Raw genomic sequence first — 25,572 nt, 5'->3', positions numbered from 1 at the left:
CTCTGTGACTTCATTGGCTATTGTACTAGAGAACAAAGAAAAAAGTCATAGGCATTGTGTTTTAGCTTCTCTGTAATGTGGCCCCAACTTAATTCTCATAATTCTTAGTGTTCCTTCTCCTTTTGCTTTCTTCCTTAGTTTTTCCTCCTCACCATACCAGCACATTAACCTTTTCTCTGGATGGTGTACTTACTCATCACCAAATTTCCCACCACTTCCATTTCTACCTACAGACACATACACATCTATGTAAATATGGATTGTTTAACTGGGTGCCTGACTTGTTCTGCTTATTCCCTACAAAACTGCTAATTGATTGAGAATGTTTAAAACTAATATAAATGCTATTTCTGCCATGAAACCTTTGCCATTTTTATCAGCTAGAATTCCTCTTTTTTTCTTCCTGGAGTGCTTATAGCATTGATGGTTGTTTTAAAGCAATAACCATATTCTGTTTGTGTTTCTCTTATTTAGTGGCTTTTTCTTCACAATGGATTTTGAATCCTTAAAATGATAGTTATAACAGCATGTCTCATTTAGCAAATGCTTTCCATAGCTCTCTAGCCACTATAGTACTTACATTATTGGATTTATCCCTGAAAAAATAAACAATGCCATAGCATTACTATCTCAGTCCCTCAGGTGAGTCAGTTTACCCAGCAAACAGTAGAGCTGAGGTTTCAGCCCACGTCCATCTAATCCCAGACCAAATTTGTGACCACTCTTTCAGGGGCCAGGGATAATGGCCTTTTCATTGTCAGACTTTTAGTACGTAATACACTGATTTACTATTATAATATTTTTTCTTCCTTAGTATGTATTTTACATGTTATACATTTCAATTTTCTTCTTCTTTTAATTTCTTTTCTCATTTATTTGAGCACTGCATACATATTGAAATTCTATATAAGGAAGTTTTTTTTAAACCTTCTTTACTTCATTAAAAAAACTAAATCAAATGTATTCCACTTCTACTGAATTGTGCAGAGTGAAACAGATACTGGATTTCACCAAAGGTGGATTATTTTTTCATGTATTAATATATTGAGAAATAATTGTTTCATTAATGCAAAAATAAAGACAAGATATGTCGAATAAAATAGGGTTCTAGTGAAAACAAACAAAACAGTTTGATTGATTCTATAGTTGCTGAATTGTTGAACTGCTATAGTCATCTCTTCTCCTTGTTGGGAGTTCAGTTCAGCTCAGTCACTCAGTTGTTCTGACTGTTTGCGACCCCATGGACTGCAGCACGCCAGGCTTCCCTGTCCATTACCAACTCCCAGAGCTTACTCAAACTCATGTCCATAGAGTCGGTGATGCCATCCAACCATCTCATCCTCTGTCGTCCCCTTCTCCTACTACCCTCAATCTTTCCCTGCATCAGGATTTTTTGCAATGAGTCAGTTTTTTTGCATCAGGTGGCCAAAGTATTGGAGTTTCAGCGTCAGCATCAGTCCTTCCAATGAATATTCAGGACTGATTTTCTTTAGGATGGACTGGTTGGATCTCCTTGCAGTCCAAGGGACTCTCAGGAGTCTTCTTCAAAACCACAGTTCAAAAGCATCAATTCTTTGGTGCTCAGCTTCTTTATAGTCCAACTCTCACATCCATACATGACTACTGGAAAAAACCATAGCTTTGACAGACGGACCTTTGTTGGCAAAGTAATGTCTCTGCTTTTTAATATTCTGTCTAGGTTGGTCATAACTTTTCTTAAAAGGAACATGCATCTTTTAATTTCATGGCTGCAGTCACCATCTGCAGTGATTTTGGACCCCAAAAGTTAGTCTGTCACTGTTTCCATTGTTTCCACATCTATTTGCCATGAAGTGATGGGACCGGGTGCCATGATCTTAGTTTTCTGAATGTTGAGTTTTAAACGGACTGTTTCATTTTCCTTTTTCACTTTCATCAAGAGGCTCTTTAGTTCCTCTTCACTTTCTGCCATAAGGGTGGTGTCATCTGCATATTGGAGGTTATTAATATTTCTCCCAGAAATCTTGATTCCAGTTTGTGCTTCATCCAGCCCAGCATTTCTCATGATGTACTCTGCATATAAATTAAATAAGCAGGGTGACAATATACAGCCTTGATGTACTCCTTTCCCAATTTGGAACCAGTCTGTTGTTCCATGTCTGGTTCTTACTATTGCTTCTTGACCTGCATACGGATTTCTCAGGAGACAGATCAAGTGGTCTGGTATTCCCATCTCTCTTAGAATTTTGTTGGGAGTACCAGGGCCTACTCATAAAAATATATGTAGGTTCTTATACCTCCTCCTTATCATTCTCTTCATCAAATAATAAGTATCCATAAGATACACATCTCATTAAGCTGACACAGAGTGTATATGCTGAATTAATTATTGCATTATTATTATATAACATAGTTCCTATGTTAATTGAGTTTGAAAGTCATATTTTGCTACTTGACTTAAAATGACATTCATGTACACAAATATAAGTTTTATGGTTTCCTGAGGATGATTCTTTTCTAAAACACTTTCTTTTCTTTTCAATCCTCTTCTACTCACAATTTTTCTCATCCCTTATTTGGTAGGGCTGTGAGTGTGTGCAGGGTTTTCTTACAGTTTTAAGGCATAGCTCCCACTTTTGGGTTTCCATTGTAGAGAAATATAGTATTTTATTTGAGATCTCATACCATTTACATCAGTGGGAAATAGAAAAATTGATGTCTCAAAGCCTTTTATTAAACTGTAGTGAGAAAAGGTAGAAAACCCCTCAATTTAGTTTTGTACCTGGCAGGTTTCATTTCTGACCACAAACAGATATTTACTGAAAACTAACTCCTATTGTCCTCTCACTAACTTCATATTTAAGTGCTGTGGCTTCTAAGATTGTCCTATTTTCACACTGGCCTGTTGGATTCTTCTTTAAAGTTTTTTCACCCAAATGAAAGGAATGAATTGTTTCACTTGGCAGGAAAATAGTATAGAGATAAACAAGATAGATCCTACTTAGTTATTACACATGGATATTGATGACTGTACAATTTCAATGAAAAAACTCCATATAAATATGTCAGAACATATAAAGGAAATTTCTTATCATAGCTTTCAGTGTCTTCCATAGCTTGTCCCATGTTCATTTATAGTTTTATCTCACGTCCTCTTTCACAGCTAGCCATAATACAGGAGATGGCAGAATTAAACTGAGTGTTTTGCAAAAAGTGGCAAAGTGTGATCATCAATGGGCAGTTATGTAAGACATCAGAGTCTGTTACTTGCTATGTGAGCAAACAGCACTAACACCAGATGCATGAGTCTACTTTGTATTGGATTCTCCTGAAAGCAGATCCAAAGACTGAGGCCTTTATTCAGGTCATGTATTTGAGAGGTAATTACTAGCAGCAAGTGTAAAAGAACCTCAAGCATAAAAGAACAGGCAGGAAAGGAGGAACCAATATATTATTGAGGTTGTCACTATAGGCATCAGTTGCTTAAGGATGTCTGAGAAGGGACAGAATGTCTCCCAGAATTGTCTGACCAGTAGATGGAAGCTGAGAATTTTATCCAGTAGCTCCCATCCCCATTGGATGAGGGTCATTTCTAGTACTGTTGAGTTTCCAGAACTTGCAGGCTATTTGTGCTTGACCTGAGAATCTCCTAGAGACTTGGAGCAGGCCCTGAGAAGGAATAACAAAATGAAGCATGGAATGCACTTGAGGTGGGATGTCTTTGGAGGACATAGAACTGGCCCCAGGAATAACAGCTGGAATCAGAGACTGGTCCAGTGGATGAGATGTAAAGCACCAAAGGCCTCTAATGTAGTCTGTAATCATAGCTATGAATGTGAGGGTAAATGATCAGAAATTAGTATGAGAGATGATCTGGTGAGAAAAGGGTGGGTCGGTTGCATTAATTGTGCTGTTTGTTGTTTGCGTGGGGTGAAGGTGCTTTCAAAAAAGATATCCCCCGCCTGCTGACTACATGCTATACCTTAAGGGTATCTCTCACGTCTAACACAAATCACCATTTTCTGGCCATTTCCTTCTGTCATCTTTTAATCTTTCAGTCTGAATTTTGTTCTTTTTACCTCAAATACCTTTCACTATTTCCATTCTGCCTAAGGAAATCCTATTTCAATCTTTAGCACCATATTCCAGTCACATCAGATGCTTGTGATTCGGGAGGATCTATTTTCTTTGCTCGTGATAATCTCTATTCCTAGAATATGATGTTTGCCAGCTCCAACTCTTAATATCCTAATCAGTTTTTAAAATGAATTATATATGTCACATCCTTATAGAAACCTCCTTAACCATGACAGTCAATTGTTTTTTATTTGTTTGCACTTCCTGTAAGATACTCATCAATCTCTGTCTCACTTCCTCCCTAAGTTACCCCATCTCAGTCATTCTAGTATTCCCCAAATTGCCTCAAATGGTGCTTTGCACTTAGATATATAACTCAAAATGAATTTGTTACATTGAATGAAAATACAAATACTGAAGTTTCGTTTTGCTCATTATGCATGGTAATATCTTGTATCAGGTCATTTTAGCCATTTTCCAACATAATCATGAAAACATTGGCACAAAACTTATTTGAAAGCATATTTTCCAGTTCTTCTGTCTTGTCCTACTGAATATAATATGTGGTACCCTTTTTCTCATTTATCATATTATGTGGTTAGCAACATGACTTAGAAAGAAAGCAAAAAATGTGTTCTGAAGTAACAGAACCGGACATGGAACAATGGACAGGTTCCAAATTGGAAAAGGAGCACATCAAGGCTGTATATTGTCATGCTGCTTATTTAACTTATATGCAGAGTACATCATGTGAAATGCTGGGCTGGATGAAACACAAGTTAGAGTCAAGATTGCAGGAAGAAATATCAGTAACCTCAGTTATGCAGATGACACCACCCTTATGGCAGAAAGCGAAGAGGAACTAACAGCCACTTGATGAAAATGAAAGAGGAGAGTGAAAAAGCTGGCTTAAAACTCAACATTCAAAAAACTAAGATCATGGCATCCAGTCCCATTACTTCATGGCAAATAGATGGGGCAACAATGAAAACAGTGACAGACTTTATTATCCTGGGGCCCAAAATCACTGCAGATAGTGACTGCAGCCATGAAGTTAAAACTCTTGCTCCTTGGAAGAAAAGTTGTGACAAACCTAGATAGTGTATTAAAAAGCAGAGACATACTTTGCCAACAAAGGTCTGTAGAGTCAAAGCTATAGTTTTTCCAGTAGTCATGTGAGATGTTGGACCATAAAGAAAGCTGAACATTGAAGAATTGATGCTTTTGAACTGTGGTGTTGGAGAAGACTCTTGAGAGTCCCTTGGACTGCAAGTAGAACAAACCAGTCAGTTGTAAAGGAAATCAACCCTGAATATTCATTAGAAAGATGGATGCTGAAGCTCCAATACTCTGGCCACCTGATGCATAGAGTTGACTCATTGGAAAAGCCCCTGATGCTGGGAAGGATTGATTGCAGAAGGAGAAGGGAACAACAGAAGACAAGATGGTTGGATGGCATCACTGACTCAGTGGATGTGAGTTTGAGCAAACTCCGGGAGATGGCGAGGTATAGGGAAACCTGGGCTGCGGCAGTCCATGTGGTGGCCAAAAGTCAGACATGACTAAGTCACTGAACAACAACAAATTTGGTTTAGTCTAAAAAAATTAATCAAAGAATTTATTATTTAATTAATAGTAAATCAGCTATACATCAAACCACAACTCTAAGGATATTTTAATATTTGTATATGAGGTGCTGGATGGAATGAGTAGCAGGGGAAATTAGTTGGAAACTTGAAGAAACAATAATAATAAAAGGACAGGGGAGTAAATATCTTTAAAATGAAGGAAGACAATGTGGCACCACTGAGGAAAGATGCAGACCAGAGCAAATACAGATTGCTGTAATTATTCAAGTATTTACAAAAATTGGCACAATCTAAGACAACAGTTATTTGTATTACTATTAATTTTTATATGGTAATACATCAAAATGTAATTTTTTAAAGCATAGGAGGATAATCTCAGTCTGACTTTCCGAGTTTATTTGTAGATAAGAACACACATCAAAGTCTTTTATATGAGAAACAATCCCTCTTTAAACCTGTCTCAATGTAGTTAATACCAAGTCTTATTTCTTTATGTGACAATCAAATTACTAGAAACAGGAGTTTATTCCGTCTCCACGTCTTCGCTCCCATTCACTCATCCAACCAGAGCAATAGGGTTCCTGTTCCCACTTTCCCTTAAAACTTAGTAATCTAGTGGTCAAATCCCATCGAGAAGTCTTGGTTCTTTTAATTTAACTTATCTTTAAAATACAATTCTGAACCGTTTTATCTTCTTGACATTCCTGTCAGTCTCTTGATTTTCCTTTATTATAATATTTACTGGCACTGTCTCCTCCATTAGATTATCAGGAATCCTGTGATTCCAACTTGACATTTCTCACAATATCTAGTTCTTGGTAGAAATTCAGGGGAAATGTGTTCAGAAATACTTGTTGAATGAAATCAAATACATAGAAAAAGAGATTCAACATATCTATAATGTAGGTATTACAATTGTGTTTGGTAGGATAAGTTCATTTGTAGGGCATTGAAACAAATTTATTTGAAAGTATCCCTTTTGACTGTTGATCATTTGATCTGTGTTGTATGGCCATCATCTCAGTCTCTTTTTAAGGTCCTACTCTTTCATCTACCCAACATGCCCATATTACTCATAAGTGGTAATATTTTCTAAGATTTTATTCATGGACATCTCACTGTGAATGTCCCTCTATATCATTCTGTTCACCTCCTTGGTTTGAATTACCTACCATATGTATGCTGGCTTTCAATCCCGTATCTTTAGTGCAAATCTTCTCTTGGCCCTCCTTCTATATGTTTTTTTTTTTTAATTTTATTTTATTTTTAAACTTTACATAATTGTATTAGTTTTGCCAAATATCAAAATGAATACGCCACAGGTATACATGTGTTCCCCATCCTGAACCCTCCTCCCTCCTCCCTCCCCATACCATCCCTCTGGGTCGTCCCAGTGCACCAGCCCCAAGCATCCAGTATCGTGCATCGAACCTGGACTGGCAACTCGCTTCATACATGATATTTTACATGTTTCAATGCCATTCTCCCAAATCTTCCCACCCTCTCCCTCTCCCGCAGAGTCCATAAGACTGTTCTATACATCAGTGTCTCTTTTGCTGTCTTGTACACAGGGTTATTGTTACCATCTTTCTAAATTCCATATATATGCGTTAGTATATATTGGTGTTTATATTAGTTAGTATATATTAGTATGTATTGGTGTTTTTCTTTCTGGCTTACTTCACTCTGTATAATAGGCTCCAGTTTCATCCACCTCATTAGAACTGATTCAAATGTATTCTTTTTAATGGCTGAGTAATACTCCATTGTGTATATGTACCACTGCTTTCTTATCCATTCATCTGCTGATGGACATCTAGGTTGCTTCCATGTCCTGGCTATTATAAACAGTGCTGCGATGAACACTGGGGTACACGTGTCTCTTTCCCTTCTGGTTTCCTCAGTGTGTATGTCCAGCAGTGGGATTGCTGGATCATAAAGCAGTTCTATTTCCAGTTTTTTAAGGAATCTCCACACTGTTCTCCATAGTGGCTGTACTAGTTTGCATTCCCACCAACAGTGTAAGAGGGTTCCCTTTTCTCCACACCCTCTCCAGCATTTATTACTTGTAGACTTTTGGATCGCAGCCATTCTGACTGGCGTGAAATGGTACCTCATAGTGGTTTTGATTTGCATTGCTCTGATAATGAGTGATGTTGAGCATCTTTTCATGTGTTTGTTAGCCATCTGTATGGCTTCTTTGGAGAAATGTCTATTTAGTTCTTTGGCCCATTTTTGGATTGGGTCATTTATTTTTCTGGAGTTGAGCTGTAGGAGTTGCTTGTATATTCTCGAGATTAGTTGTTTGTCAGTTGCTTCATTTGCTATTATCTTCTCCCATTCTGAAGGCTGTCTTTTCACCTTGCTAATAGTTTCCTTTGATGTGCAGAAGCTTTTAAGGTTAATTAGGTCCCATTTGTTTATTTTTGCTTTTATTTCCAATATTCTGGGAGGTGGGTCATAGAGGATCCTGCTGTGATATATGTCAGAGAGTGTTTTGCCTATGTTCTCCTCTAGGAGTTTTATAGTTTCTGGTCTTACGTTTAGATCTTTAATCCATTTTGAGTTTATTTTTGTGTATGGTGTTAGAAAGTGTTCTCGTTTCATTCTTTTACAAGTGGTTGACCAGATTTCCCAGCACCACTTGTTAAAGAGATTGTCTTTAATCCATTGTATATTCTTGCCTCCTTTGTCAAAGATAAGATGTCCATATGTGCATGGATTTATCTCTGGGCTTTCTATTTTGTTCCATTGATCTATATTCCTGTCTTTATGCCAGTACCATACTGTCTTGATAACTGTGGCTTTGTAGTAGAGCCTGAAGTCAGGTAGGTTGATTCCTCCAGTTCCATTCTTCTTTCTCAAGATCGCTTTGGCTATTTGAGGTTTTTTGTATTTCCATACAAATTGTGAAATGAAAGAAAAAAAGGATAAAAGGAAGAGAAGGTCATTGAAAATAACTCCACCTCTGACAGATTTCTTCTACTTTTCTCTTACGTATGTAGAACTAATGCACCCTATAGTTGCCAGCTAACTCCTAACTTATCTGTTGTCTGACTTCACTGGTCTACTCTTTGTGGATATCAAACAGCTCATTCACTTAAGGTCTTTCCCTCTCCTGGAAACACTTAGCACTCTACATCCTGTGGAAGTAACTGCTCAGTAAATGTTAATTAGTTGCCGTTAGTGATTTACTTGTCTGCATGCTATGCAGAATCTTTCCTTGGGGATCTTCCTATTGCCTTTGTGAAATTGTTGATAGCCATAAAATTTCACAGTTCTTCTGAGAAAGCACCACTATCTTAGAGGAAGGTATTTTCTGCCCCCAAATCTGTAACTATTATGGATATATCCTATCATTGCTAAAGGAAGAGAGACAGTGTTTTGTTTTGTTTTTCCATGTAGCTACATCATTCAACCCCTTGAAAGTATATTAATTCTCATGTAATCTAAAACTAGAATAAGTACCTCCTGGTTTTAAAATATATACTAAAATGTAATTTTCACAGAAGGCAAATTATAGATTCTGTCTGATAGCTATTCATATCTTTGTTTTATTACATAGGTTATTAAATTAAGTGAAGGAATTGACCAAAAACTTTGGACCCATTCATACTCATTGCCATTGTTAATGAAACATTCAAGATATTGTGATCCTTAAAAACTCAATATTATATAAATATAATGCATTATTTTTCCAACTTAGTTTTAAATTTCAGAAAATATCTGCTGAGCAGAATAATTGCCTGATTGTCATTTATAAGCTTACACATAATCTAATTTAAAAGAACTAATTGTAGCAGAATGTTATACTTGTTTAATAATTTAAGGTGTGAGGGCAAGAACAATTAATGCAAACAAAGAAAATTGGACATCAAAACTCATTTATTATTCTCCTTGCTCTATTAATCTGTTATCAACTGGCATAATCAGTGATCTAACTTGGTTTAATTACCTTGAAGTCTACAATTTAGCTAAACAAAATTTATCATGAGTTCTTCCTACAAGGCAGAAAACATTTTATAATTTTGTAATTATGAAAATACATGCTGTACCATGTTGTTTGTACACATGCATAAACATTATAAGAGTGCAATTTCTTTGAGGGAAAAATGGAGTACTGTCACTTATAATTTGACCTCTAGGCTAAGTACAGTTTAAGAAAAAAATAGTAATTTTTGAGAGCAAGAAAGCTATTGTTCAATATTTTTTTTTCTTGGATATTTACCTTGTTTCAGCTTTGTAAGTGACATTCATACACAGTCTTAAATATTATGATTTTAAAAGACTGTGCAAAAATATATAAAAGGAATTTTGTAATTACTGAGATTGTAAAAATATGAAATAATATGAACCATTTCCTGGGGTGGAAAAAAAACTGAATTTTTTACTTCTCCTCAGCTCCGTAAGGCTATCATAGATCATGTGTCAGACTCCTTTTTGGATACAACAGTCCCACTTCTGGTTCTCATTGAAGCTGCCAAGAATGGCCGGGAAAAGGAAATAAAAGAATATGCTGCAATATTCCGTGAACACACCAGCAGGCTTGTAGAGGTAAGTGCGCTGAAATTATAACTACTCTAAATCCAGGAGAATAGGGCTCTCATTCTGCATTTATAGCTGAGCTGAGCTCAAATACAAACTTTTGACCATTTACAGCAAATGAAACAGAGATGGGCCAAAGTAATATGAAGGTATGTATCTCAAATTGTATGAACTATTCCCAGTGGCTTGGAAAGGAACATTTTATTTAGAAAGAATTGTGAAAATATGATGAATATATTTTCTTAATACATTTTCTTTTCAGAGCTACACACACACGCACACAAAACCTGGTTAACATGGCTTTTATCATTACAAATATTTTCTTCATATTCTTTGTTTTTTAATTTTATTTTATTTTTAAACTTTACATAATTGTATTAGTTTTGCCAAACATCAAAATGAATCTACTTTAAAAGTATTAGATGCTCTCTCTCATGCCATTTTATTGTTTCTCATCTTTTCATGATTATGTTACTCCTCAGCCTTTCAAATCATATTCAACTATGAAACATGACTGTAGAATGTAGGATATACAGGGATAGAGAAACCCAGAGTAATTAAGAAGAGATAGTGGATTGGTCCATGTCCCAGTAGAAGCAAGAGGAGATGATAATAAAACTATAATCCTCTTCTGCTTGGAAACTGGAGACATACCCCATGTTTTGGGAGGTGGGTTGGCATATGAAGGAGCTATGAAGTGCTGGGAAATTCCTAGAAGACAGATAATGAAATCTGCCATATTATGGGCATCAGTATTGCAGTCATGGTATAAGAGAAAGTCGAGTGGAAGAATGCCCAACACCAGTAAAAAAGTGAGAGTACTCACAAGCCCAGGAACCAGTGGCAGAAAGGGGGAAATGTGGTTGAACTGATTCTCATACTGAACTAGTACCCATTAGTATGACTCTACCAGTTGATTTTGGCTTGTGTCTAGACTCATTGTCAGTGCCCATGCTGTGCTGATTATTAAATGTTATGATTGCCAGAACCTTCCCATATAGGCCATGAACTCTGTGGTGGAACATGTGTTTGGGAGCCCAAATTGCTTATCAAATTTGTATTAGAAATAGTCACCACTTGAATTAGAAACACAGCATTCTACACAATATTTACGAAGGTGAAAGACTTTCCCAACATTTTTAATGTGGATCTGCTGGGAAGGAAGTTTCCATGTAACTAGCACTTCCACTATAAACGTTCTGCACCCCAATCCTCACATTTAGAAAATGAAAGGAGTGGATAAATAGGTGGTTACTAAGATAATTTCAGCCCTAAAACTGCCTTACCTCCAACTTTGAAATGTTTGAAGTTCCTAAGAATTCTATGAGAACAGGGCAGCTGATATAATTCCCATTGGCCTTATGTGGAAATAAAGGACAAAACCCAGACCAAGCTAATGAAGAGTCAAAGCTGAGTTCCAGGTTTGCTTGCATTTAACTAATCCAGTCAATTGCTTATTAGTTATTTATATATTCCTTTTTGTACTCATTCCTCAAATATTTATTAACTATTCCCACAGGAAAATGTTAAAAATTAAAAGAGAGCAGAACAGAAGGAGCAAGTCATTAAAGGCACCAAACTAAATGCTGTCCCTATGAATCATAAACCTTTTGTCTAGAAATGTGTTTTCTAAGCTGAAGGAACATTAATTTATGAAAGTAACTTTTTAGTGAAAAATTCTGAGAGTAAAAGTTGGTTTCTGCTAATATTTCATCGTTACTCCTATTTTCAGTTTAGTTTCTAATGAGACATAACTCTCTTAAGGTGCTCAGTGAAGGACTCCTTGATCACACAGTTTTGGGGAAAAAAGTTCTATTTGTCTTTGTGGAGATTTTACATTTCTGAAAAATCCAGATATAAATAGATCTCTTTAAGTTAAATTTTCCCCAAATCAATTTACCTAAAGTACTCTTTCATAAAACTTATTAGGAAGATGCTGCCTTCCAGGACCCTTGAGAATACTACCTTAATTTTATTACAAAATGATAGTTTATTATTCTGTAGATAGAGCCCTAAGAATCTATTTTAAAATTTAAGGATTTTGAAAATTCTGTATTTAATGTGAATATGAAACAATAACAGATTTTTGGAATTTTGAGTTACTGACGGATGGAGAATGGGTCTTATTCAACTCTCTTTGTTCCCTTAACACATTATAATGAGGTTATGTTGGCTTTGGAATGTTCCAGTTCTCATTCTGGTATTACTTAGAAACTTGCCTTCAGTTCCAATAAGCTTTTACTACTTAACAAACATCCTCAAACTTAGTGCTTTAAAACAGTAATTTATTATTTATGATTATTCTCTTATTGATTTGCTTGTTGACTGGGCAGTTCTTACGTAGGGTCTCTCATGTTCTTGTTGTCAACTGTTGGTTGGAGATGAAGCCCTTCAAATGTTTGACTAGGCTAGACATCCAAGATGGTACATTCACAAATTTGAAAGTGCATGCTATCTGTCAGCTGGGAGCTTAGCTGTGGTTGTTGACTGGAGCACAAACCAATATATAGCCTTTCCATTGTGGCTTCAGCGTCTTGCAGCATAATTTCTAGGTTCTGAGATGAGAAGTCCCAAGAGCAAGTCAGAAACAGGAAGTAGAGCTGACATTCCCTTAATGTCTGGGCCCAGAACTTGATAGAGTGCAGTTTCCACGGTAATTTATTGACTGAAGCCGTCACAGGGCCTGACCAAACACAAGGGGATAGGAGGGGGCATGAGACTCCATCTCTGGCTGGAAGGAGTAGCAGAATATTTGTGACCACCTTTAATCTACACTTCTCTCCTCAGGGCTTCATTTGCTTCAGCTGTAAAGAGAAGGTTAAACAAGATAACTACCAAGGTCACTACCAGTTTCTAAAATTGTAAGATCTGACACATTACAAGAGAGATACTCTTACCTTTCTAAGAGATAAAGACATAGAAGAAAATGAAAATGGTTTTTAAGTATACTGCTTGAACACTGGGTTGTATATATCAAGGAGTTGGAGGGGGAGGAAGGAGCACTGCATTTATCTTCTGGGAAAATTCTTTTTTTGAAGGAGCTGTCTAACCAAAGCAACAGAGAAAATCATCATTAATTTACTACAAACATTGAGACAGAAGTGTCTGGGACAGAGTCTGAGTACATAAGACAGCTCAAATATATCATTTTCAGAGGATATTGTGAGTTCACTTTGTATAGATTGCTTACCAGTCTTACCACCTCCTTTTTCCTTACCACTGCCCCTATACAGACATGCGCATATACCCATCTTATTTCCAAGCTGGGTTATCTGACATAGCAGGGCAAAAGTCTTAGAATCTGAATGACTTCAGGAAAAAACTATTTTTTTCCTGAAAACTGTCTCGGTTTTGATACCTCAACTCTGTCAGAGAAGTCTGCAATCTAAACGTGAACTTGTTGAGGGAAGTCGTAAATGTGAAGAAAAAAAAGTCCATTTTTAAAGAATTCCTGTCAGATCTTTGGAGAAAAACTCCATGCTGTTTAAAGGAATGCTTTAGATAATGGTTAACTTGTGACTTCTATGAAAGGAATAGTAAAAATGTAGAACTGAACACAAAGAAAAAAAAAAAAAAAACACAAAATGGTAAGAAATTCTACGGGAAATATGTAGAAAACAAAAAATATTCAGAGCATTGGATAAAGAAATAGGAATGAGAAGCAGAGTGACCAATAAATTAGGCCTAAACATTCTCATTCTCTAGTGAAGTCATGTCTATTTTATTATTTAGCAAGTTTCAGTTCAGTTCAGTCGCTCATTCGTGTCCGACTCTTTGCGACCCCATGAATTGCAGCACGCCAGGCCTCCCTGTCCATCACCATCTCCCAGAGTTCACTCAAACTCATGTCCATTGAGTCGGTGATGCCATTCAGCCATCTCATCCTCTGTCATCCCCTTCTCCTCCTGCCCCCAATCCCTCCCAGCATCAGAGTCTTTTCCAATGAGTCAACTCTTTGCATGAGATGATGTCTTAGGGCACCATTAACTCTACTGGCTGCCACCAATCATACTATTAAACAGGAAGTTTAAAATACTAATTTTACTTTAAAAATAAGACTATTCAGTAATTCTTGAGAGTAAGGATTTTATTTCTTATCGCTTTAACCTCCTCTAATAGCCAAGTCTATAAGCTAGTTCTCAATATATCTGTCTTGAATGAAGAAACACATTCCTAACACCAATGCAGTCTTCTTTCTCTATAAAAAGTTGACTGAAGAGTTCCAGTAACTGGACTTGAGATATACGCCTGATCCCAATTATTTAGTAGCATCCCTTTCTACTCTATTGTACAAGGATGCTTTAAAATAATACTTCACAGTGATAATAGCCAGTGCCTTTGCTAATAATTATCAAAACCAGACATTAGAAACCCTGCTCCAGATCTCCTTCAGAAGGAATTTGTAGCAATTTGATAACATCATTTAAGACTTTTGCCCACTTCAAAGATACAGTTTGTAACTTTAATGTGGTAATATAACTATTATTCAAAACCATACTATTATATATTAAATTAAGGCATTGTTTATATAATGGCTATTATTTAATATTTCTCTAAAATTAAATCTTAAAAATTCCACCATAATTTTTTTTGGTTGTATTACTATTTGTTTTCAGCAAGTAAATCATGCTGAACACTACACTTGCTACCAATTGAATGGTAAAATCTCCTGTTTGTTCCATGGAAATTATCATATGAATTATTATTAAGCATGACAGTGTTAATAATCTAGGCCTAAAAAATTCCTGTGAATTAGTGAAGTTTCTTTATGTGAAAAGCCAGCTTCGTCAGTGCTTTGACTTATTCATCAAAAATTCATCTGTCTTGATGTACCTTATTTTAGTAAGTCATGGGAGCCTTTCATCAAAAAGGAAAAAGTGGGTGGACATTTAATTATAATACTTCCCTCCAACCTACAAAGCTGATTGTTCCCACTCACAAAATGGCAAGCCAGATTTAGCAAAGCCCCAGTGCCAAGAGAAAAGACTTTAGAGGGGACTCTTGCTGTTTGCAAGAATGCTCATTGCTATCAGCTCTACTAATATTGTTGCATTTTGACAGAATGCTGTTCAAATGTCACACAATGCTTTAACGGATCATCTGTTATAAAATAAGGATATGTTTGGATATAAATAAATCAGTCTTTTAGAGTCCTATCCCATTCTTCCTCCTTTCCACCCCTCAAGAAGAAAAGAAAAAGAACAAACTGATATTTACACTTGTACACAAACTAACAACTGTTCTCAGTGAGCATCTTGGCAGCTCTCCTCTTTTGGTGGTGAGGGGATATTATAGCTAAGTCAGAAATGTTTTTGCTTATATAGAATAGAGCACACAGGTGTGACTGCCCACTCCCTGGATTAGAAACTGCTCAGCATTGTAACCTTCTTTTAGCTAAACTTGATTCTTGAAAGCCTATCCTGAAATCATGGTGAGTGACCTTTCCATATTTTAGAGGTTTCTTTATTAATTTTCTATTCATGATCTTTGGAATATAGGGAAAGGTTAGACAATTAGAGATAAGTCATAGACTTTCCATAACAAATACAGGTATATTTAAATGGAATACAGTGTTTTGGAATTAAAAGGAGAAAAAAATAATGTGAGATTAGTTTGGAAATTCAACATGAAGTTAGCAATATTTACATAAAGCCTTGAAAACTAGTCAGGATTTGGATTTGAAAAACTAGAACTCTGAGTGGAGATACGGCATAAATAAAGGCACAATTCTCATCCCTGTGTTGAAGAATATAGCAGAAATGAAATCTAGATTGTTAAATTGGTAGTGGAAAGTGAGTTAGTGGTAGTTCATGAATAGCCTTGAATATTTGAATGCCAGGGTGAAGAAATTAGATTTCATCCTATAGAACTGGATCCAGCAAGTTGCTTGTCACCAGGGGAGGCTCTAAAGGGAAGTCATATTGTATAGGGGCAATTTTGCATCCAAACTTAAAAACTTCTACCCTTAATAATTGATTCAAATCTCATGAACATAAACTGTCATTTAAAAATGAGTGCATCTAAAACCTAATTTATTATCATACATTAAAGAGAAAGAAGAAACTTAGTTGTTATGATGAAATTGGAACAGACAAGCAAATATCTCAGGACTTTTAATGGTATCCAATAGAAATAGAAGCCCGGCCACATACATAATTTTAAATTTCCTAGTAGGCATTCTAAAAATAAACAGGTAAACTAATTTTAATGATGCTTTATTTAATCCAGTACAGTCAAAATATTATTATTTTGATATGTAATTAATATAAAAAACTATTGATGAGACATCTTTTTTGTACTACGTCTTAGAAATCTGGTGTATATTTACACTTAAGGCCTGTCTTTACTAGCCATATAATAAGGGTAGTAAAACATTCAATAAATCATTGTTGAGTTAATTAGTGTATAAAAAAGTAGTTGAAAGTCCATTAATCCTAGGAAATCTGTAAAGATTGTAACAGTATGACTTACTAGTAAAAAGTGGAATATGAAGACTTTCTTGATGTTCTTTGGAAAGTTGCTCAGTATCTCATATCTGACCTGTGAAAGGCATTCAGTTCAGTTCAGCCGCTCAGTTGTGTCCTACTCTTAATGACTACAAGGACTGCAGCATGCCAGGCCTCCCCGTCCATCACCAACTCACAGAGTTCACTCAAACTCATGTCCATAGTGTCGGTGATGCCATCCAACCATCTCATCCTCTGTCGTCCCCTTCTCCTCCTGCCTTCTATCTTGCCCAGCATCAGGGTCTTTTCCAGTTAGTTAGCTCTTCACATTAGGTGGTCAAAGTGTTGGAGTTTTAGCTTCAACATCAGTCCTTCCAATGAATATTCAGGACTGATTTCCTTTAGGATGGACTGGTTGAATCTCTTTGTGGTCCAAGGGACTCTCAAGAGGCTTTTCCAACACCACAGTTCAAAAGCATCAATTCTTCAATGCTCAGCTTCTTTATAGTCAAACTCTCACATCCGTACATGACTACTGGAAAAACCAGTGTTGACTAGATGGACCGTTGTTGCAAAGCAATATCTTAGCTTTTTCATATGCTGTCTAGGTTGGTCATAGCTTTTATCCCAAGGAGCAAGTGTCTTTTAATTTCATGGCTGCAATCACCATCTTCAGTGATTTTGAGCCCCCAAAAATAAAGTCTGTCACTGTTTCCATTGTTTTCCCATCTATTTGCCATGAAGTGATGGGACCAGATGCCTTGATCTTAGTTTTCTGAATGTTAAGCTTTAAGCCAACTTTTTCACTCTCCTCTTTCACTTTCATCAAGAGGCTTTTTAGTTTCTCTTCACTTTCTGCCATAAGGGTGGTGTCATCTGCATATATGAGGTTATTAATATTTCTCCCGGCAATCTTGATTCCAGCTTGTGCTTCATCCAGCCCACCGTTTCTCATAATGCACTCCGCATATAAGTTAAATAAGCAGGGTGACAATATATAGCCTTGATGTACTCCTTTCCCAATTTGGAACCAGTCTGTTATTCCATGTCCAATTCTAACTGTTGCTTCCTGACCTGCATACAGATTTCTCAGGAGGCAGATCAGGTGTTCTGGCATTCCCATCTCTTTCAGAATTTTCCACATTTTGTGATCCACACAGTCAAAGGCTTTGTCGTAGTCAATAAAGCAGAAGTAGATGTTTTTCTGGTATTCTCTTGCTTTTTCGGTGATCCAAGAGATGTTGGCAGTTTGGTCTCTGATTCCTCTGCTTTTTCTAAATCCCACTTGAACGTCTGGAAGTTCACAGTTTACATACTGTTGAAGTCTGTCTTGGAAAATTTTGAGCATTACTTTGCTAGCATGTGAGATGAGTGCAATTGTGTGGTAGTTTGAGTATTCTTTGGCATTGCCTTTCTTTGGGATTGGAGTGAAAACTGATCTTTTCCAGTCCTGTGGCCACTGCCGAGTTTTCCAAATTTGCTGGCATATGGAGTGCAGCACTTTCACAGTATCATCTTTTAGGATTTGAAATAGCTCAACTGGAATTCCATCACCTCCACTAGCTTTGTTGCTAGTGATGCTTCCTAAGGACCACTTGACTTCACATTGCAGGATGTCTGGCTCTAGGTGAATGATCACACCATCATGGTTATGTGGGTCATGAAGATCTTTTTTGGATAATTCTTCTGTGTATACTTGCCGCCTCTTCTTAATATCTTCTGTTTCTGTTAGGTCCATACCATTTCTGTCCTTTATTGTGCCCATCTTTGCATGAAATGTTCCTTTGGTATCTCTAATTTTCTTGAAGAGATCTCTAGTCTTTCCCATTCTATTGTTTTCCTCTATTTTTTTTGCATTGAACTCTGAAAAAGGCTTTCTTATCTCTCGTTCCTATTCTTTGGAACTCTGCATTCAAATGACATGCCCCATTGTAAAGTGAAGATAATAGTAAGATTGAAAAAGTTGACACATTAAAATGCCACATAATGTGGACAGTATTATTTGGTGTTTCTTCCCTTTCCTCTCTTTGACATTTTTTTTTTTTTTTTCCCCAAAAATCTTATCTGGAAAGAGCTTACTTGAATCTCCAAAATCCCGATGAGCAATGAAAATTTCCTTTTAGAAAATTCATTTTATAAGGTAATTTCAAATATACTGTAGTTGTTGAATGTTTGTGTACAACTTCCAGATACAGATATGAGTGTTCTTCAGGAATATTAACAGGCGAAAAAATAGGCATGTGCAAAAATATCTTGTGCTGAAATTGTGTACGCAATATTTTGGTGTATAATTAATTAATACAAAACTTCTGATACTGAAAACTTCCACATATTACTCTCCATGACTCTATTTGGCCAAAAGTTAACAAGCAAACTTGCTGACAATTACTGATGAATAATCTGAGACCTAGAAGCCACCAAAATTTTCTTTTTTTTGAATCAACAGTCTGATTATGCAAGTTGGAGATAATCTGTTTCTTTTAATCAATTCACTATTCCACTCAATTAAAAAGAAATAGAGAGAGTCCCTACAATGTGATCTATAGAGGTCATTTATACAGATTCCTGCTGTTTAAAACTGGTTTCATTTTTATCTTGTGTGTTTTAAAATGTATGGGTTTGACTCACCTGCTTAGGTGATTTTAGCAAATTAATTAGCCTCTATGGAATTCAATTTAATTATCCGTAGATGCAAAACAAAGGATTAAATAATCTTTTACTGACATTTAAAATTCTAGAAACCAGAAAGAAGAGGTTTCTTTTGTCTGCTTGTTTTTTATGCATAGATAACTTGGATGAAGTTAAATAAAGTATTGGAAGGGTGGTTATTTTATGGATTTCATAGGATGCAAGTTACTTTTTTTTTAGTAATAAGAAGAGAAAAAAAAGGGAAGAAAATAAAGGAAAATAAATTATATTAGTAATCTGTACCAACGTCATGCAAAGCACTTTATACTCATTACCTCATATTAATGCTGACAATATGATTGAGAGAGATATTTTATTACCATTTTGCTGATAAGGAAACTGTAGCTGAAAGAAATGAAGCAACTAGCCTAATATCACACATCTAATAAATGGCAGAGTAGGGAATCAACTTGGTTTTATCAATGGCAGGGATTAAAGGAATAAAGGTAACACAATAAATCTAAAAATAGAAAGTGAACCCAAGTTTTACTCATTTAATTCCTTGATGGTGAGAGCAGAAACCCTTCTGAATGCCTTTCATATGAGAGACCTGCCAGTAAGTGGATCAAGTTGCAAAAGTTCCAAGAGTTGACTTCATTTTTTTTTTTTTTTTTCCTAAGAATCTCTAATCTTACTCCGCCTTCCTTAGCTAGAGAAGCAGAAAGTCAGAAGCATACGTTTACACTCGTGAAATACTTCTGCATTCAGGTGTTCTTCCTAACTCTTGGTTAACTATTTAGCTTTGTGGTCAGTCTAGGATATAAGACCTAAATGAGATCACTACAGCTAGTTCATCTGTAAGGTGATTTTCCAGAACTTGAAATATATTTTGACTTATAATCAGTGTTATTTACACTGTTTAGCATTCTTAGTCCACAAAAGCCTATTAAATTAAAACTTGCAGAGCACTGTATTAGAAGTATTCTTCCTAACCTAAAGATGCATTTAGAGGTGCCCGCTTTACTTAGTCCCTTTACAGCCTTGTGGTGCAGAGCATCACTAAGGTAGGGGCAGAAAATTCAAATGTTTACAGTAGAGGACAAGTTAGTAATGAATGTAAGGGTTCCGTGGGATGGGCCTCTGATGAAATGGAGGAGATAAACCTAATGTAAATGACTGGCCTCACTCATCTTTGGTCAGATATTGCTATACATAAATGCAGACCCGGGATTCTGACATTATAATTTTTTAAAAGAACCGTGAAATACAGATTTTAATGTAAAATTCTTTAATTTCTAGGTGTAGACAACTGAATCACTTTAAAACAAAATTAAAGCAAAACTAGAATTTCATCATTTGTGCCAATACATAATGCCAGAGACCAGTAGATTTTCAGTCTCTGCTCTGAGGTCAAGTTTTGAAAGACAAGCTTTAGCAAGATGTATTTTTGTAGGAAATGTAGATAATATCTGGAGAATGTCCTGATGTTAAGAATTGGGTATTGAAGCTAGGTAGTAAAATATGGAAAGAAGTTGGTTTAGGGAAGTGGGTTCATTTCAATTTTCTTTCCTCTAGTAGTTAATCTTTGAAATAGGAGGTAAATTGAAAAGGGTTAAGAGCTCAGACAAGATAAGATTTCCTCTTATCATCTCTGTTGCTTGGAAGCAATTCTAGGGTAGAAATGGGGAGACATAAAGGGGGATCTTGCCAAAGGGCATTTCATATGTATGTTAAACTCAGTTAAAGCTATAACTTGTGTATGTTCAACACGTTTCTTTTATAAGAAATCAGTTAGCCTGACACTTTCTGCAAAAGGAAGTGTTATATTTGATGCTTTTTAAAAAATGCTCCCATTACTGAAAATAGAGTCAAATTTACTTTGCATTCCTTTGATCACTTTGTCTATAGTATAAGGAACATGAAAAGAGACGGGTTTTCTAGATCATTCTTTGACAGTTTTGTGAAATTATGCATGGAGTTCCAAATGAAAAGCAGAACATCTTTAGAGGGTTTGAATTTTGTGGTTTGAATCAGTCTGTTAAATGACTGCTACACATTCTCTTTCTCCTTCCCCTATCTTTCTTTCACTTAAACTCTCCTTCTCACTCTTTCACTACAACTATAACTATAGTCAAATTATTATTCATTGTGTCAAAGGAGAACATCTAGTTGTTTTAATTTTCCTTTGCTAGCAACATCATGTCTAAAGAGTTGGCATTATGTTTGCAAAAAGATCTATCCTCAGACAAGTATTTTTTAAGGCATGAGCTGTGCTGGTGCTGTGGGTTCTATCACAGACAGAAAAAGATAGACTTTGCTCTATTGGAGCTTATCGTCAAGGAGGCAGTAAATGGTAATTGTGTATGGTTGTGATAAATTATGTGGATGAACTACTGGGTTCTATGAGGACATTTATGGTTATTGGGTAGGTTTAGGATAAAAACATTACATTTTTGGAGAACTGACTTCTAAGCTGTCAACGTAAAAGGATTTTTTGTTTAAAAGTCAGATTAGGGGCTTCCCTGGTAGTCCAGTGGTTAAGCTCTGCACTTCCAATTCAGGGGGCACAGGTTTAATCCCTGGCCAGGGAGGTAAGATCCCACATGCCAGGCTGTGAAGAATTTAAATAAATAAACTGTCTGAAAAAAAAAAAAGTCAAATTAGGCAAAGGAGAAATAGAAAGAGGGGTATTTTAGAGATAGGATTGGACTGGCCCATTAACTTCTCAGAAATAGCAGTGCAGATTTCTTATATGGTACAGGGAGTTATATGGTACCTGCATGTTTAACGTAATAAGAAACTGTCAAAACTTTTTTTTCTAAAATGGCAATTTTGCCTTCCCTCCAGCAATGTGTACAATTTCCAGTTGCTCCATATCCTGGCCAGTACTTGGTATTGTCAAATTTTTTGTTTTGTCATTCTACGGTATATAATTATTTTTATATTTTATAATAATTTTTAATTTGCATTTCCCTAATTACTCATGGTGTTGAATATCATTTTTATGATAAAATTATAAAGATATAATTCTTTATAATTTACCTATTAAATTATATACATTCTAGTGATTTTTAGAATATTCAGAGTTGTGCAACCATCACAATCAATTTTAAAGCATTTTTATCCCACCTAAACTAGATAATCACTAATGTACTTTCTGTCTCTGTAGATTTGCCTATTCTTGATGCTATGTATAAGTGGAATCTAACAACATGTGGTCTTTTGTGACTGGCTTCTTTCACTCAGCATAATGTTTTCAAGTTTCATCATGTGTAGCAGGCAGCAGCACTTCATTCCCTGTTATGGCTAATTCTGTGTGTGGGTATATCATGATTTATTTGTTTATTCATAAATTGTTGGGCACTGAGCTCTTTCCACCTTTTGGCTATTATTTGTAATTCTGATGAACATTTTTATACAGGTTTTTGTGTGGGCATATGTTTTTATTTTTCTTGGGTACATACCTAACAGTGGAATTCCTGGGTCATGTGATAAACCTATATTTACCACAGGTGATAATCCTGTATTAACCATTTGAGAAACTGCCAGATCCTTTTCTAGTGGTACCAGGCTCTACCATTTTATTCCTACCAGCAATGTGTGAGGGTTTCAGTTCTACTCATCCTTGTCCACACTTATTGTTTGCCTTTGATTATAGTCATCCTACTGGATATATCTCATTGTTGCTTTGATTTGCAATTCCCCCATGGCAAATTATGTTATGTAATTTCATTTGCTTATTGCCTACTTGTATATCTTTTCTAGGTAAATATTAGTTTAAGTCTTTGACTCATTTTGCAAATAGGATTGTTATCTTTTTATTATTGAGATATAGTAGTTCTTTCTATCGGAGAAGGCAATAGCACCCTACTCCAGTACTCTTGCCTGGAAAATCCCATGGATGGAGGAGCTTGGTAGGCTGCAGTCCATGGGGTCGCTAAGAGTCGGACACGACTGAGCAACTTCACTTTCACTTTTCACTTTCATGCATTGGAGAAGGAAATGGCAACCCACTCCAGTATTCTTGCCTGGAGAATTCCAGGGACTGTGGAGCCTGACGGGCTGCCGTCTCTGGGGTCGCACAGAGTCAGACACGACTGAAGCGACTTAGCAGCAGCAGTTCTTTCTATATTCTAGAGGCAAGTCCCTTATTGGATATGTAATTTGCAAAGTTTTCTTCTATTTTGTGTGTTGTCTTTTCATTTCTTGATGGTACCCTTTGTTGTTGTTGTTTTTTTTAAGTTTTTTTATATTTTTTTATTAAGCAAAAATTTTAATTAACCAAGAGTTCATGCCTTATCATTTTTATCCATCATTGTATTACTTTTTGAATGGCTTGAGAATTATCCATTCTTTGGTATATTCTATGGGGCTCCTTCATTTGAGTAATCAAGATGTGTCTGCATCTGATAGTCAAAAGTTTTAAATATTGACAAAGTTCTATTGACCTCTTTTTTTATTTTGTTCTTTGTGTATTTGGCTTCATATATAAGAAACCATTGACTAATTAAAAATTATGAAGATTTGCACTTATGTTTTATTCTAGGAGTTTTATACATTTACATTTATGTATTAGATTAACTTTGAGTTAGCTTTCACTTATTGTATTGCATATACAAGAAAAATCTAATATTATTAGTTTTTTGCAGTCTCCTGGTTTCTCAGTGATAACGAATTTGTCTGCAATACAGGAGATGGAGGTTTGATCCCTGGGTTGAGAAGATCCCTTGGACAGAGGAGCCTGAAAGCCTGTAGTCCATGGGGTCGAGTAAGAGTCAGACATGACTTAGCAATTGCTAACAATAACAAATTCATTAATTCCAGAATCATTTGTTGAAAAGGCTACTATCTTCTAATTGAACCCTGTAAATCAATAGACTGTAAATATGAGTATTTATTTCTTGACTCAGTTCTATTCCATTGATCTATATGTCTATTATTAGTGCCACTCTGTCTTAATTGATGTAGCTTTGTTATAAGTTTTAAAATCAGAAAATGTGAGTCCACCTCCCATTGTGTTCTTTCTTTTTCAATATAGTTTTGGATATTATGAGTCCTCTGAATTTCCATATGAATTGTGGGATAAGTATAAAATTCCTGAGAAAAAAAATACATGGAATTTTGATAGGGATTGTGTTGAATCTATAGATTAATTGGTGCATATTACCATCTTTACAATTTTAACAATATTAAGTCTCCTGATCCATAAATGTGAAATGTCTTTCCATTTACTTAGATTAGAAGGCAATGGCAACCCACTCCATTACTCTTGCCTGGAAAAATCCCATGGACGGAGGAGCCTGGTAGGCTGCAGTCCATGGGGTTGCTAAGAGTCAGATACGACTGAGTGTCTTCACTTTCACTTTTCACTTTCATGCATTGGAGATGGAAATGGCAACCCACTCCAGTGTTCTTGCCTGGAGAATCCCAGGGATGGGGAAGCCTCGTGGGCTGCTATCTATGGGGTTGCACGGAGTTGGACACAACTGAAGTGACTTAGCAGCAGCTATAATTTATTTCAACAAATTTTTGTAGTTTTCAGCATATAAATTTACACTTCTTTAGTTATTCCTAGCATTTTGTTCCTTTTGATGCTATTATACATGTTCAGTTCAATTCAGTTCAGTCTCTCAGTTGTGTCCGACTCTTTGCAACCCCATGAATCGCAGCACGTCAGGCCTTCCTGTCCATCACCAACTCCCAGAGTTTACTCAAACTCATGTCCATCGAGTCGGTGATGTCATCCAGCCATCTCATCTTCTGTCATCCCCTTCTCCTCCTTCTGCCAATCCCTCCCAGCATCAGAGTCTTTTCCAATGAGTCAACTTTTCTCATGAGGTGGCCAAAGTATTAGAGTTTCAGCTTTGGTATCAGTCCTTCCAAAGAACACCCAAGACTGATCTCCTTTAGAATGGACTGGTTGGATCTCCTTGCAGTCCAAGGAACTCTGAAGAGTCTTCTCCAACACCGCAGTTCAAAAGCATCAATTCTTCAGTGCTCAGCCTTCTTCACAGTCCAACTCTCACATCCATACATGACCACTGGATAAACCATAGCCTTGTCTAGACAGACCTTTGTCGGTAAAGTAATGTCTCTGCTTTTGAATATGCTATCTAGGTTGGTCATAACTTTCCTTCCAAGGAGTAAGCATCTTTTAATTTCATGGCTGCACACTGTTTATAATAGCCAGGACATGGAAGCAACCTAGATGTCCATCAGCAGATGAATGGATAAGAAAGCTGTGGTACATATACACAATGGAGTATTACTCAGCCATTAAAAAGAATACATTTGAATCAGTTCTAATG

The 25,572-nt window shown here is 36.2% G+C and overlaps 1 protein-coding gene across 8 annotated transcripts in view; it reads left to right on the top strand.

The window, feature by feature from the left end:
- CTNNA3 (catenin alpha 3) overlaps positions 1–25,572 on the top strand; it is a 1,922,732-nt gene that overhangs the window by 1,010,193 nt on the left and 886,967 nt on the right. For all 8 annotated transcript variants that reach the window (XM_025285111.3, XM_025285110.3, XM_044942173.2 and 5 more), the window contains one exon: positions 10,047–10,199. In XM_025285111.3, the coding sequence (XP_025140896.3) occupies positions 10,047–10,199 (153 nt within the window). The remainder of the gene's footprint in view (positions 1–10,046; positions 10,200–25,572) is intronic.

This window comes from Bubalus bubalis, chromosome 4 (genome assembly GCF_019923935.1).
Source record: "Bubalus bubalis isolate 160015118507 breed Murrah chromosome 4, NDDB_SH_1, whole genome shotgun sequence".
Taxonomy (NCBI): Eukaryota; Metazoa; Chordata; class Mammalia; order Artiodactyla; family Bovidae; genus Bubalus; species Bubalus bubalis.
This window is presented reverse-complemented; position numbering and strand designations above follow the sequence as displayed.